The 15,333-nt window shown below is 40.7% G+C and overlaps 1 protein-coding gene and 1 non-coding gene across 2 annotated transcripts in view; both read right to left on the bottom strand.

The window, feature by feature from the left end:
• The window catches only part of LOC132895959 (polymeric immunoglobulin receptor-like), a 37,693-nt gene extending 23,076 nt beyond the window's left edge, over nucleotides 1–14,617 (bottom strand). Inside the window, exons 1-5 of the mRNA XM_060936693.1 lie at nucleotides 14,556–14,617; nucleotides 14,141–14,443; nucleotides 13,366–13,695; nucleotides 13,112–13,192; nucleotides 12,679–12,834 (exon numbers count right to left, since the gene is read on the bottom strand). Coding sequence (XP_060792676.1) covers nucleotides 12,679–12,834; nucleotides 13,112–13,192; nucleotides 13,366–13,695; nucleotides 14,141–14,443; nucleotides 14,556–14,595 — 910 coding nt within the window. The 5' untranslated portion in view covers nucleotides 14,596–14,617. The remainder of the gene's footprint in view (nucleotides 1–12,678; nucleotides 12,835–13,111; nucleotides 13,193–13,365; nucleotides 13,696–14,140; nucleotides 14,444–14,555) is intronic.
• LOC132897232 (U5 spliceosomal RNA) lies at nucleotides 58–169 on the bottom strand. Its single transcript, XR_009656285.1, has one exon. It is a non-coding gene; the product is annotated as a U5 spliceosomal RNA (small nuclear RNA).
• Nucleotides 14,618–15,333: the final 716 nt, after the last annotated feature.

Raw genomic sequence — 15,333 nt, 5'->3', positions numbered from 1 at the left:
CCCTTGCCGGCCGCTGGGTTTGAACCCAGAACCTTCTTGCTGTGAGACAACCGTGCTAACCACTACACCACCATGCCACCCTAAAATAGTTTATACTCATAATGTTCCTCCCCAAGGAAATCTTTAGTAAAAGGCGAAAGATTTATACGATCTGAAGAGAAACATGACTGAATTTTTACTTAGGTTTTCAAGTTTAGACAAGAGTTCTCCCAACTGAATCTTCTCGTTCACCTAATTATGTTGTGCTTGTGAGGCTAACAATCATTCATATATATATATATATATATATATATATATATATACAACCCCGATTCCAAAAAAGTTGGGACAAAGTACAAATTGTAAATAAAAATGGAATGCAATGATGTGGAAGTTTCAAAATTCCATATTTTATTCAGAATAGAACATAGATGACATATCAAATGTTTAAACTGAGAAAATGTATCATTTAAAGAGAAAAATTAGGTGATTTTAAATTTCATGACAACAACACATCTCAAAAAAGTTGGGACAAGGCCATGTTTACCACTGTGAGACATCCCCTTTTCTCTTTACAACAGTCTGTAAACGTCTGGGGACTGAGGAGACAAGTTGCTCAAGTTTAGGGATAGGAATGTTAACCCATTCTTGTCTAATGTAGGATTCTAGTTGCTCAACTGTCTTAGGTCTTTTTTGTCATATCTTCCGTTTTATGATGCGCCAAATGTTTTCTATGGGTGAAAGATCTGGACTGCAGGCTGGCCAGTTCAGTACCCGGACCCTTCTTCTACGCAGCCATGATGCTGTAATTGATGCAGTATGTGATTTGGCATTGTGATGTTGGAAAATGCAAGGTCTTCCCTGAAAGAGACATCATCTGGATGGGAGCATATGTTGCTCTAGAACCTGGATAGACCTTTCAGCATTGATGGTGTCTTTCCAGATGTGTAAGCTGCCCATGCCACACGCACTAATGCAACCCTATACCATCAGGGATGCAGGCTTCTGAACTGAGCGCTGAGAACAACTTGGGTCGTCCTTCTCCTCTTTAGTCCGAATGACACGGCGTCCCTGATTTCCATAAACAACTTCAAATTTTGATTCATCTGACCACAGAACAGTTTTCCACTTTGCCACAGTCCATTTTAAATGAGCCTTGGCCCAGAGAAGACGTCTGTGCTTCTGGATCATGTTTAGATACGGCTTCTTCTTTGAACTATAGAGTTTTAGCTGGCAACGGCGGATGGTATGGTGAATTGTGTTCACAGATAATGTTCTCTGGAAATATTTCTGAGCCCATTTTGTGATTTCCAATACAGAAGCATGCCTGTATGTGATGCAGTGCCGTCTAAGGGCCCGAAGATCACGGGCACCCAGTATGGTTTTCCGGCCTTGACCCTTACGCACAGAGATTCTTCCAGCTTCTCTGAATCTTTTGATATTATGCACTGTAGATGATGATATGTTCAAACTCTTTGCAATTTTACACTGTCGAACTCCTTTCTGATATTGCTCCACTATTTGTCGGCGCAGAATTAGGGGAATTGGTGATCCTCTTCCCATCTTTACTTCCGAGAGCCGCTGCCACTCCAAGATGCTCTTTTTATACCCAGTCATGTTAATGACCTATTGCCAATTGACCTAATGAGTTGCGATTTGGTCCTCCAGCTGTTCCTTTTTTGTACCTTTAACTTTTCCAGCCTCTTATTGCCCCTGTCCCAACTTTTTTGAGATATGTTGCTGTCATGAAATTTCAAATGAGCCAATATTTGGCATGACATTTCAAATGTCTCACTTTCAACATTTGATATGTTGTCTATGTTCCATTGTGAATACAATATCAGTTTTTGAGATTTGTAAATTATTGCATTCCGTTTTTATTTACAATTTGTACTTTGTCAACTTTTTTGGAATCGGGGTTGTATGTTGTTGCAATTGTATTTAAGAAATGTTCAACAAATAAATTAAGAGCACACAGCTGAAAGTTAGGTGAAACCATGTTTACGAACATGCGGAATAACAGGTAAAGACTGAGGTAAGTCTTGCTTCAAGTACAACATACAAAAATGCATTGACTGAATATAGGGATAAAGGGCCTCAACCACTTCACAACATTAAATCAAATAAAATCCAGAGCATCCTGGGCAGTAGATACTGACAATGTCACAAATTTCTTTTTCAAAGGCGAACAGGACATGTGTACTGAAAGTAATTGGCTGACCATGTGTACCCAGACAAAATCAAAGTCCTTCCTGCACCATTCATGGCACATTTGGCAGCACTGATCTCCATTTCATAGCCCTCGGTCTCTCACCTTATGCCGCTTTTCCACTACAAACGCGGCTGAGCCGTGCCGTGCCGAGTCGAGCTGAGTCGAGCTGAGCGGGGCTGTTGGAGTTGCATTTCGACTACAACCGCGCTGAACCGTGCTGGCTGGAAGTGGGTGGACACATTGGGTGGAGTTAGCGAAAGTGGGTGGACGTCATGTGATGTCGTTAAGCAGCGCAAACAGTGACATCAGTGACAGTGGCGGAACAAGTCAGAGCCGGGCCGGGGGTGGGGCAAATGACCGGGCCCTTTATTAAAGCTTATCATAACATCATTTTAGGCTACAAAATGTCCGCAACTGCAGTGTTTACCAATTTCAACACTACCGGGTGCAACTATGTTATTTAGTACATCAAGTCCTTCAAACGAACATGTAACTCAGAAACAAAAAACATTAGGATACTGTACATGGCTCATAATAAAACATCAATAGCCTATACTGCGCACATTATTTGAAGGGCATACGAATGAGCGCTCAGAGGTTGCAACGGTGACAGGAAGAGTCAGAAATAAAAGGAGGGCGGTGCAAACCTCACTGAATGCACTGTGTTTACCAATTTCAACACTACGGGGTGCAACTATGTTATTTTGTACATTAAGTCCTTCAAACGAACATGTAACTCAGAAACAAAAAAACATTAGGCGACATACTGTACATGGCTCATAATAAAACATCAATAGCCTACTGCGCGCATTATTTGAAGGGCATACGACGAGCCTTGCGCTCCGCGAACTCGTCCACGATGCTCTGTAAGTCACTGATTCAGTGAGCTTTTAAGCGGTAGTCTCACGACCTGGATAGTAAACAATAAACATGGAGGACATGGAGTCGTTAGTGTTGCTGGTCTTGGTGCTGTGGCTTGTTGTCGCCAACAGATACTGGCAAGAGCGTATAGATGAGGCGAGGCGCATAAGGCTTCAGAAATTCTCGTAATTCGTAATTCTTCTTCTTCCGGGTTTACGGTGTTTACAGATCCCAGCGCGCTCGCGGGGCGTGTGTGGGCATGTGAGGACACTCCTCCTCACCAATCAGTGCACAGGGGAGTGTCTGCTCACGCCCCCAGCCTCAGTCGGCACGGTTTGGCTCGCTTCAGCCCCACTCCAAAACGGTGCGAGTTTTAGGAGCTAAGCAGGGCTGAAACGAGCTGAGTCGTGCTGGTTTTTGGTAGTCGAAACGCGAGCCGTGTCGGGCTGAAGTGAGCTGAAGCGAGCTGAAGTGAGCTGAAAAAGGGTAGTGGAAAAGGGCCATTTCATAGCTAGGGTTACAGTGGGGGGGCTAGTCCTCAGGTAACTACAAGAGTTTGACTCCCCACTTGCATCTGTATTGCAGCATGCCTTGGCAGAAGGCATGATTTTTATGATGGTCTTTGGTATGACCTGACCGTGGTAGAACTCATGATTGAGAGGCAGACACACTAACCACGAGGCCACTCGCTGGTACCCAGACACGAAAGTTTTAAATGAGCACTAAGCATGTGAACTAGACCAGTTTAAAATAAAATGCAGCACAATCTCCTGCTCACACATCTCAATTTAGGAGATGCACGGGGTTTCCCTCAAGGGGCGAACAAAGCCGACTGCAACTCAAAAATCCTTGTTATAGTATTTTGAAAATACTTGTTCAGACAACAATAGCGAGAAGTTTGCTGGAGAGATGAGTCTTTGTTAGTTGCAAATAACCAAGCTTTATTTCTGAGTCAGATCAATTTGAAAAACTTACTGTATGAAACCAGCAATAACTAGTTACTGTTTTTACAGTGTACTACTATAAAAAATAATTATACAGAAATAATGTTCATCATAATAAGTTTCATAAAACCTCTCACAATCAATATCACAAATGCACAAAAAATAAAAAAAAAATTCATTGTGATGTTTTCATACAAATCAACTGTATCAGCATTATGATCAGAAGCAACTTGAAAAACAGAAACACAAAGATAATTCTCACTCATACTTGGATCATAACACATTCAGTCAGAGGCTCCAACTTGGGGAAATTGCAAAGAGGGAGATTCTCCCTCTCTGCGAGTATAAATAAAAAATAATGTGTGTGTGTGTGTGTGTGTGTGTGTGTATATATATATATATATATATATATATATATATATATATATATATGTGTGTGTGTGTGTGTGTGTATATATACAACCCCGATTCCAAAAAAGTTGGGACAAAGTACAAATTGTAAATAAAAACGGAATGCAATAATTTACAAATCTCAAAAACTGATATTGTATTCACAATAGAACATAGACAACATATCAGATGTCGAAAGTGAGACATTTAGAAATTTCATGCCAAATATTGGCTCATTTGAAATTTCATGACAGCAACACATCTCAAAAAAGTTGGGACAGGGGCAATAAGAGGCTGGAAAAGTTAAAGGTACAAAAAAGGAACAGCTGGAGGACCAAATTGCAACTCATTAGGTCAGTTGGCAATAGGTCATTAACATGACTGGGTATAAAAAGAGCATCTTGGAGTGGCAGCGGCTCTCAGAAGTAAAGATGGGAAGAGGATCACCAATCCCCCTAATTCTGCGCCGACAAATAGTGGAGCAATATCAGAAAGGAGTTCGACAGTGTAAAATTGCAAAGAGTTTGAACATATCATCATCTACAGTGCATAATATCATCAAAAGATTCAGAGAATCTGGAAGAATCTCTGTGCGTAAGGGTCAAGGCTGGAAAACCATACTGGGTACCCGTGATCTTTGGGCCCTGAGACGGCACTGCATCACATACAGGCATGCTTCTGTATTGGAAATCACAAAATGGGCTCAGGAATATTTCCAGAGAACATTATCTGTGAACACAATTCACCGTGCCATCCGCCGTTGCCAGCTAAAACTCTATAGTTCAAAGAAGAAGCCGTATCTAAACATGATCCAGAAGCGCAGACGTCTTCTCTGGGCCAAGGCTCATTTAAAATGGACTGTGGCAAAGTGGAAAACTGTTCTGTGGTCAGACAAATCAAAATTTCAAGTTCTTTATGGAAATCAGGGACGCCGTGTCATTCGGACTAAAGAGGAGAAGGACGACCCAAGTTGTTATCAGCGCTCAGTTCAGAAGCCTGCATCTCTGATGGTATGGGGTTGCATTAGTGCGTGTGGCATGGGCAGCTTACACATCTGGAAAGACACCATCAATGCTGAAAGGTCTATCCAGGTTCTAGAGCAACATATGCTCCCATCCAGACGACGTCTCTTTCAGGGAAGACCTTGCATTTTCCAACATGACAATGCCAAACCACATACTGCATCAATTACAGCATCATGGCTGCGTAGAAGAAGGGTCCGGGTACTGAACTGGCCAGCCTGCAGTCCAGATCTTTCACCCATAGAAAATATTTGGCGCATCATAAAATGGAAGATTCGACAAAAAAGACCTAAAGGCCCAGTCACACAGCCGATCACGCATAAATCACATATAAATCACGTATAAAGTTGGCTTGTGCGTGATTGTCAGTGGAGAAATTGACCATTTTTTGGGGGTGTGCGTGGTCGAAAATCACCGATTAATTGCGCATGAACTACGTACAAATCACTTATAATCACTTACAAATCACGCACATCGGCGCATAGGGTCAAAAGAGGGACAATTTCTGGTTTTTATTGACGAACACTCCACGCATAAACTGCGTATGAACAACGTATAAGCATGCATGAACTGCACACTAGCACTGATGAACGACGCATAGAGCGCGCATGTCAGTGGATATCAGTGAAATGTACATGTTACTACAGCGAGACATGCGTGATATGTGCGTTATTCGTCAGTGAAAAGTCATCGACGTGTGCGGTAGCGGTAAATTTCTTGCGATCAACCACTAATGGTCCACGCATATGTCGCGCATTGTCCGCGTCAGAACTACGGCAAAGGACGCACGAATTACGTTAAACGGCGCACAATCGCGCATACTTGTGCGTGATCAATATTTTTGAGCAGCTCAAAACCTGGAATCACGCACAAACCCGATTCGTCGAACATCCACTGACAACTACTGATGCTCCACGTCAAAAAAACTTATGAATTACGCACAGCACTGATGAATCGCGCACGACTTGAAATTTATGCGCAATTCATGCGTAAATCGTAAGTTTTGGCTGTGTGACTGGGCCTTAAGACAGTTGAGCAACTAGAATCCTACATTAGACAAGAATGGGTTAACATTCCTATCCCTAAACTTGAGCAACTTGTCTCCTCAGTCCCCAGACGTTTACAGACTGTTGTAAAGAGAAAAGGGGATGTCTCGCAGTGGTAAACATGGCCTTGTCCCAACTTTTTCGAGATGTGTTGTTGTCATGAAATTTAAAATCACCTAATTTTTCTCTTTAAATGATACATTTTCTCAGTTTAAACATTTGATATGTCATCTATGTTCTATTTTGAATAAAATATGGAATTTTGAAACTTCCACATCATTGCATTCTGTTTTTATTTACAATTTGTATTTTGTCCCAACTTTTTTGGAATCGGGGTTGTATATATATATATATATATATATATATATATATATATATATATATATATATATATATATATATATATGAATGATTGACCACATTTCGTGTCAATTAAATCTTATTAATAGTAACGGATCTAGATAAATCCATTGACTACAGACCAAACTTTAATATGCCTAAAGTTAATGTCAATAATGACTATTATAAATTGCCAATGGTAGACCCTCTGATGATAATGTTCTTCTAATAATATTCTATTTCTAAGTTAGTAAAAGTCAGACAAGTTCGTTAGAATCTAACGTCTGGTCTGGTGATCTAACCCTGTCAGATATAGGGTCATCTTGCTGCCGTCCAAAATAGTCCGCCATTCGTCCCTGGCGACCATCGCGACAGGCGATCCGAACTTTATCTTGGTGATTTTCTGATATTTTTTCTTCGTAGTTTGGCTTTCGCCATTTCCACCAATGGAATTTCATTATCTCATTCAAGAGAACATAAAGTTAAAGATGAGCAGGCGATAAATGCAGACAAAATGCAGATGCGAAAAAACAAACAAAATGGTTGACTGTCGCGGGTTTTCTTGTTCTCTCGCGCATATCATTAATAGCGCCATCTGTATGCTTTATCGGTAACTGCTAATACATTGGGTGGCTCAGTGTGACCCCGCAGCGGACCTAATTCCGCTTCATTCATATGCGCGCTTGATCTGCACGCGTATGCCTCCGGCATTCACTCCAATCTCCCCATTACGCCGATCGGTGTACCGACTGGGGAATCGGCATATATCGCGGGGTACACACTTGAGTCCACCCATACAATGTCAGACACACGAAAAGCGGAAAGTCAACTATTAATTTTCGTCAACATAAACGGATCAAGTTCAGGACCGTAGCAGCATTTTAAAATCATGATCCATGGTCCATGATGCGCAAAGCGCACGCCGACATATTTTCGACATATTTAAATGCAAGAGGTGAATTACATGCCACACAAGAGATCTATTCCTGTGGCAAGAGTAAGAATAATTTAAGCTTGTTTAATGGTTTGATCTGGCCCAAGCAATGAGGACAAAACTGCACTGCTTCAAAAATGTAAATTTAACAGCTTGATGAAAGTGCGCTGATGGTGACCATGAAAACCCCGTGTCTCCTGCACTGCGTTCCTCCCCCGAGTCGTGCGCTCATTCGGTTTTGTGTTCTTGGTCTCAGAGCCGCACGCACCAAAGACACGCAGAAGACAGAATCAACGTTTAACATAATTAACAATGCACTTTTTACGGAGAAGTTTTAATGTTATTCTTTATTTTTTTATCCAGTTGAATATTTAGCATACAAATGTATTTTCAGCTCTTAAAAATGACCAAGGTCCGGACTCCGGGGGCCTCATAGCTGGCTACGGCCATGATCAAGTTATATATTTTTTTTAACTAATCATGTGTAGTAAGGGCAGGCGGGAAATTTTTATGTTGTCAGCGGGAGGTCGGGAGGATTTTCTAAACATTCCCTAAAGCGGGAGATCTCCCGCCCATGGCGGGACAGTTGGAGCCTCTGCATTCGGTGTTCAGCTTAACATTGTGTTTTTATATGAATGAGAAGAAATTATATTATAATTATGATAATATAACTAAAATATAATTATTAGAATTAGAAACTACTCCATTATAATCACATTGTAGAATGAGATCTTTGTGGCAGTGGGGGCGTGATCGAGCATTGGCTGTGAGTGGCGAGGAGGCAGGTTGAACCAGCAGGTAACGTGTAATGAGGTGCACCCGTGTCAAATTACTGGCTGTCGATTAAAATGTGTCTCTGTTTGTCTTTCAGACAATCATGAACGAGAGAGAGAGCTGTGACACCCTGCCACATGTGTGTGTGTTTAGTGTGTTTATTTTTCGTGAGTAGTCACTGAAAAGTGTGCACAATAAAATTAACTTGCCTGTTCTAAAGCCTGCTTCCCGTTCCTCTGTTTCCCAAAAACAGGGAGTTGTCACAATCTTATTCCAAAAATGTGCAATGCACATATGAAAATAATGCTACACAGTTATTTGACACCACACAAACAAAATTACTCACTTGTTTATTTTCATTCCTCTTGGATGAAGGCACATAATCTGTAATTGTACACAAAAGACATAACTCTCAACAGTGTGTGTGTGTGTGTGTGTGTGTGTGTGTGTGTGTGTGTGTGTGTGTGTGTGTGTGTGTTTTGGTGGGGTGGGGGATAAAATTTTTCCACAAGGATCGAAATATGTAACAATTTTGTGTGTGGAAAACTGTTTTTTTCCTTTTCTTTTTTTTTAAACTTTTTTTTAACAAAAATGGCTGTTTTTTTGGGGGGGGGGGGGGGGCAGACCAAGGTCTGCTCAATAGTCCTACATCCAGTGGTGCTTGAAAGTTTGTGAACCCTTTTGAATGTTCTATATTTCTGCATAAATTTGATCTAAAACATCATCAGATTTTCACACAAGTCCTAAAAGTAGATAAAGAGAACCCAGTTAAACAAATGAGAGAAAAATATTATACTTGGTCATTTATTTATTGAGGAAAATGATCCAATATTACATATCTGTGAGTGGCAAAAGTATGTGAACCTTTGCTTTCAGTATCTGGTGTGACCCCCTTGTGCAGCAATAACTGCAACTAAACGTTTGCGGTAACTGTTGATCAGTCCTGCACACCGGCTTGGAGGAATTTTAGCCCATTCCTCCGTACAGAACAGCTTCAACTCTGGGATGTTGGTGGGTTTCCTCACATGAACTGCTCGCTTCAGGTCCTTCCACAACATTTCCATTGGATTAAGGTCAGGACTTTGACTTGGCCATTCCAAAACATTAACTTTATTCTTCTTTAACCATTCTTTGGTAGAACGACTTGTGTGCTTAGGGTCGTTGTCTTGCTGCATGACCCACCTTCTCTTGAAATTCAGTTCATGGACAGATGTCCTGACATTTTCCTTTAGAATTCGCTGGTATAATTCAGAATTCATTGTTCCATCAATGATGGCAAGCCGTCCTGGCCCAGATGCAGCAAAACAGGCCCAAACCATGATACTACCACCACCATGTTTCACAGATGGGATAAGGTTCTTATGCTGGAATGCAGTGTTTTCCTTTCTCCAAACATAACGCCTCTCATTTAAACCAAAATGTTCTAATTTGGTCTCAGCTGTCCACAAAACATTTTTCCAATGGCCTTCTGGCTTGTCCACGTAATCTTTAGCAAACTGCAGATGAGCAGCAATGTTTTTTCTGGAGAGCAGTGTCTTTTTCCTTGCAACTCTGCCATGCACACCATTATTGTTCAGTGTTCTCCTGATGGTGGCCTCATGAACATTAACATTAGCCAATATGAGAGAGGTCTTCAGTTGCTTAGACGTTACCCTGGGGTCCTTTGTGACCTCGGTGACTATTACATGCCTTGCTCTTGGAGTGATCTTTGTTGGTCGACCACTCCTGGGGAGGGTAACCATGGTCTTGAATTTCCTCCATTTGTACACAATCTGTCTGACTGTGGATTGGTGGAGTCCAAACTCTTTAGAGATGGTTTTGTAACCTTTTCCAGCCTGATGAGCATCAACAACGCTTTTTCTGAGGTCCTCAGAAATCTCCTTTGTTCGTGCCATGATACACTTCCACACACGGGTGCAGATAGAGGGGGGGACGGGGGGGATTCGTCCCACCCAGATTTAAATTCACCTCGTTCGGTCCCCCCCACTTATAGGGAGGAAAAAACGTCTATGCTGTCTTTCTTTGCATAAGGCAAACCTCACGGAAAAATCAAAAGACTAATTACCATTCGGTTTATTGAGGTGCACAGCAGTATAGTTGCAACTGCGCAGACTGCACAGGTTGTGAGCTCGAGCTTGGTTGCTATGGTTACCCACAACGAGTTTGACAGGCATATCGGGGACAGCTCCTCCTAGTTCAGGACCCCAACACGGCATGATGAAGGGTGCCAAAAGGCAGAAAACGATTGCATCGTTTTAAAAAAAAAACGACTGTAAGTAAACTGTGCCTTACTTTATCATATCACCTTGCAATTTTTTGATAGTCTGTTGAAAGTAATGTTGTAGTGAAAGTAAAATCGTACGGAGTAGAGAAGCCTTTCTGGTAGCCTCCTTCTTTCGGTGGTAGCCTGTAGATACAGTGCTCAGAAGGCAGTTTTAATGTTTAATCTGGCATTCCCTGCCATAATTTCAGGGAGCATATTGTTCCATAAGGAAACTTTGCGAAGAGTTGTTGACTGACTGCCACTCACGCAACACACAGGCATTAGTTAGAAAGTCAGGATGCACTGGTTTACACTTTACACACACACACATAGCCCAGCCTCTCGCTATGTTTAACAGTTGGAACTTCACGGTTTTAAAACTAGTTTTGCAGTTTTGCAATTTCTGTGCGTGATGATAATGTGTAAACTTTGGATTTCCATAGGCTATGTTAAAATGTTATCATTGTCCTGGCCTGCAGGTAGTTCCTGGTGATGGCAGTGAGGGAGGTGAAATAACATGTATACACACTACCGTGGGCGGCACGGTGGTGTAGTGGTTAGCGCTGTCGCCTCACAGCAAGAAGGTCCTGGGTTCGAGCCCCGTGGCTGGCGAGGGCCTTTCTGTGTGGAGTTTGCATGTTCTCCCCGTGTCCGCGTGGGTTTCCTCCGGGTGCTCCGGTTTCCCCCACAGTCCAAAGACATGCAGGTTAGGTTAACTGGTGACTCTAAATTGACCGTAGGTGTGAATGGTTGTCTGTGTCTATGTGTCAGCCCTGTGATGACCTGGCGACTTGTCCAGGGTGTACCCCGCCTTTCGCCCGTAGTCAGCTGGGATAGGCTCCAGCTTGCCTGCGACCCTGTAGAACAGGATAAAGCGGCTACAGATAATGAGATGAGATGACACACTACCGTTCAAAAGTTTGGGGTCACCCAGACAATTTTGTGTTTTCCATGAAAAGTCACACTTTTATTTACCACCATAAGTTGTAAAATGAATAGAAAATATAGTCAAGACATTTTTCTGGCCATTTTGAGCATTTAATCAACCCCACAAATGTGATGCTCCAGAAACTCAATCTGGTCAAAGGAAGGTCAGTTTTATAGCTTCTCTAAAGAGCTCAACTGTTTTCAGCTGTGCTAACATGATTGTACAAGGGTTTTCTAATCATCCATTAGCCTTCTGAGGCAATGAGCAAACACATTGTACCATTAGAACACTGGAGTGATAGTTGCTGGAAATGGGCCTCTATACACCTATGGAGATATTGCACCAAAAACCAGACATTTGCAACTAGAATAGTCATTTAGCACATTAGCAATGTATAGAGTGTATTTCTGATTAGTTTAAAGTGATCTTCATTGAAAAGAACAGTGCTTTTCTTTCAAAAATAAGGACATTTCAAAGTGATCCCAACCTTTTGAACGGTAGTATATATATATATATATATATATATATATATATATATATATGCATACATATATACACAAAATGGAATCATTTGCTGATAGCTCAGTCCCCCCCAGTTCAAAAATCCTATCTGCGCCCCTGCTTCCACAAACATGTGTTGTGAAGATCAGACTTTGATAGATCCCTGTTCTTTAAATAAAACAGGGTGCCCACTCACACCTGATTGTCATCCCATTGATTGAAAACACCTGACTCTAATTTCACCTTCAAATTAACTGCTAATCCTAGATGTTCACATACTTTTGCCACTCACAGATATGTAATACTGGATTATTTTCCTCAATAAATAAATGACCAAGTATAATATTTTTGTCTCATTTGTTTAACTGTGTTCTCTTTGTCTACTTTTAGGACTTGTGTGAAAATCTGATGATGTTTTAGGTCATATTTATGCAGAAATATAGAAAATTCTAAAGGGTTCACTAACTTTCAAGCACCACTGTGTGTGTGTGTGTGTGTGTGTGTGTGTGTGTGTGTGTGTGTGTGTAATATACCTTGTGTTCTCTTTTGTCTCAGTTTGTAGATCACCAGTGCAAATCCTCCAATCAGCAGCAGACACACGCACACACTGACACACACACTGATGATGATGGCAGTGGAACCTGAAGACAGAAACAGAGACAATACAGAACAGGCACAGACCGAACATGCCATCTTCATACATGACCATATTAAGACATATTTTGTAGTGTGTGTACAGTAGGGCTGCTGGCCACTTCCTGATTTTTTTGGACGTCTCTGTGCTGGTCTAATGATGCCATGTTGTAGAAAAGGACATTAGAACCTGCAACAACCTCCAACCAAACTCCGCTGACTGTAACACATTCAACATGAATACAGAATGAAAGAATGAGTGATGTATAAAGAGTGAGTTCTTACTGAAACACACTGGAGTTTCTGTCGGTGCTGCTGATGTCATCGTGTAGGTGCCTGTTACTGGTTGAACGGTTGCGCTCACGCCTGTTATTTAATATATAAAATCACAAAAATCATGGACATGTTAGCTGTTGATAACTTTTAAAGGGCCATGACTGAGACAAAACTCTAATGCTGGCTGTACACACAGGTTTAGTTCTCGTGGAAATGATTTGTGTAAACATTTATTTTCAAAATAACAAAAATAAAAGTTTGACCTGTAACATGTAGCCACATCTCGATAAAGTAGGAGAGATATCTGACTGACCCGTCTCCAATCCACACGCCAAGTAAATAAAATACTTCATCAGTTTCTCTCACGTCGCTGATGTTCACACTGAGAACTTTTGCATTTCTGTCATCAGAAATGGAGAATCTGCCGTTCTTCAGGTTTGTGTCAGTGTCCAGAATGCTTTGAACAAAACTGTCATCATCCACTGTGTAGAGATATTTGTAGTTTCTCTCATACTCCCCTGGATAGTTACAGGTGATGGTGATATTCTGGCCAAGATAAGCGTTCATTATTTTTGGCACCCCACAAGATGCATCTGTCAATTATACAAACAAACAAAAACAAATACATTACTCAATCAAAAAAACCATGTCTTCCACATAAATTTATGAAGTTTTATTCTGAGCTTTTGGACCGATGGTCCATCATCAGGGACAGAATGGAATGTGTATTTACAAAAGGTTTTTAAATACACATTCCACACTGTGCCTGATGATGGAATGCCAGTCCAAATGCTCCAAATAAAACTTCATAATTTTATATGGAAGACACATTTTTATTGATTTCTTATGATTCCTACATACAAACAAACTTTGGATAAATACATTACAGTTCATCAGCTTTACAGATGTGTCATACCCTGTGCAGAGTTTATAAAACTACTCGCTCTATAATACCTTGTTACTGCTTTGATTTTGTGTGGGTGATAAAAATATTGAATAGATTGTACTTGTCAAAAAAAGGTTGAAATATTTACTTACTATTAAGAACTTTTAGGTTCACAGTGGAGTTACTCTGATTCCCCAATCCAAATCTGTATGTTCCAGCATCCTGTGGCTTCAACTTTCTGATCAGTACTACGAAATATTTTTTTGTATTTGAATACAACATGAATCTTCCATCTTGAACTTGGTGGCGTTTGGTATCAGCACGTATTTTATCAGTGCAGTCGTTTCCTTCCATCTTACAAATATATTTACTATTGTGTGCATACCATTGTATGTTAGAAATTATAATGACACTTCCTCCTGAGTAACCAATCACATCAGAACAGTCTACTGGACCTGTCAATCAAAAGACAATCTCACTCACGACTGTAACCTCACTGAGCTTTTAATATTCTCACAATCCAGGATAAATAATTTAACATGGAGTTACTAATGGAGAATATCTGACCTGAGATCAGGTAGAGAGTGACGATGAGGAGGATCTTCATCCTGGAATGAAATTCAGCTTCACTTCACTTCTTTATTTCTGCTGAAATGTGCTCTGTCTATTTCACTGAGGAAAGTTCTACTGATCCTCGCGTCTGTTTTGTGCTGATGTTTTCTCTCCTTTTATAGTTCTGTCATTTCCTCTTTTCTCACATGAGATATTCATCAGTGATGCTGAGCTACATGAAACTCACCCAAGTTCTTTCTGACATACTGTTTGCTTCATTATTTGTTTGTTTGTTTGTTTATTGTGAAAACAGGAAGGCAACTCAGGCCTTTGTATTTAACATTTGGTATTCATGGAAGTTAATCTCCAGTTAATGTTCAGAGCACAGTGGCTGCACATTACGTTAAAACTCTTAAACATGTAGAACTGCATTTATCCGTTTGTTTTTGTGTTTTTTTTAGCTTAATAAAGAATAATACAGAAATTGAGAGGAAAGCACAAACTGAAGCTCAGTGTTGTATCTTTGCTTTCCTTTGATACTCTGGAATGCTGTCTGTTATATTCTGACTGTTCGTGGTTGTAAAATCTGGTGTTCAATGTTTCTCTCACTTGTAAAAAGGATTTAGTGTAAAATCCCTTGAAACACAATTAATATGCGGAGGTACAACTCTAAATTATGCAGTGTTTGTAAGGTGTCATGCTCCTGAAAATTATTTTAAATATTCCTTATTTTTTTTAAATGTGATTAAGAGTTTAATGTGTCATCTGTTACTGCAGCTTCATGAAGAATCCT

The sequence above is a fragment of the Neoarius graeffei genome, chromosome 13 (assembly GCF_027579695.1).
Source record: "Neoarius graeffei isolate fNeoGra1 chromosome 13, fNeoGra1.pri, whole genome shotgun sequence".
Taxonomy (NCBI): Eukaryota; Metazoa; Chordata; class Actinopteri; order Siluriformes; family Ariidae; genus Neoarius; species Neoarius graeffei.
The sequence above is the reverse complement of the archived record's forward strand: the minus strand, read 5'-3'. Positions and strand labels throughout refer to the sequence as shown.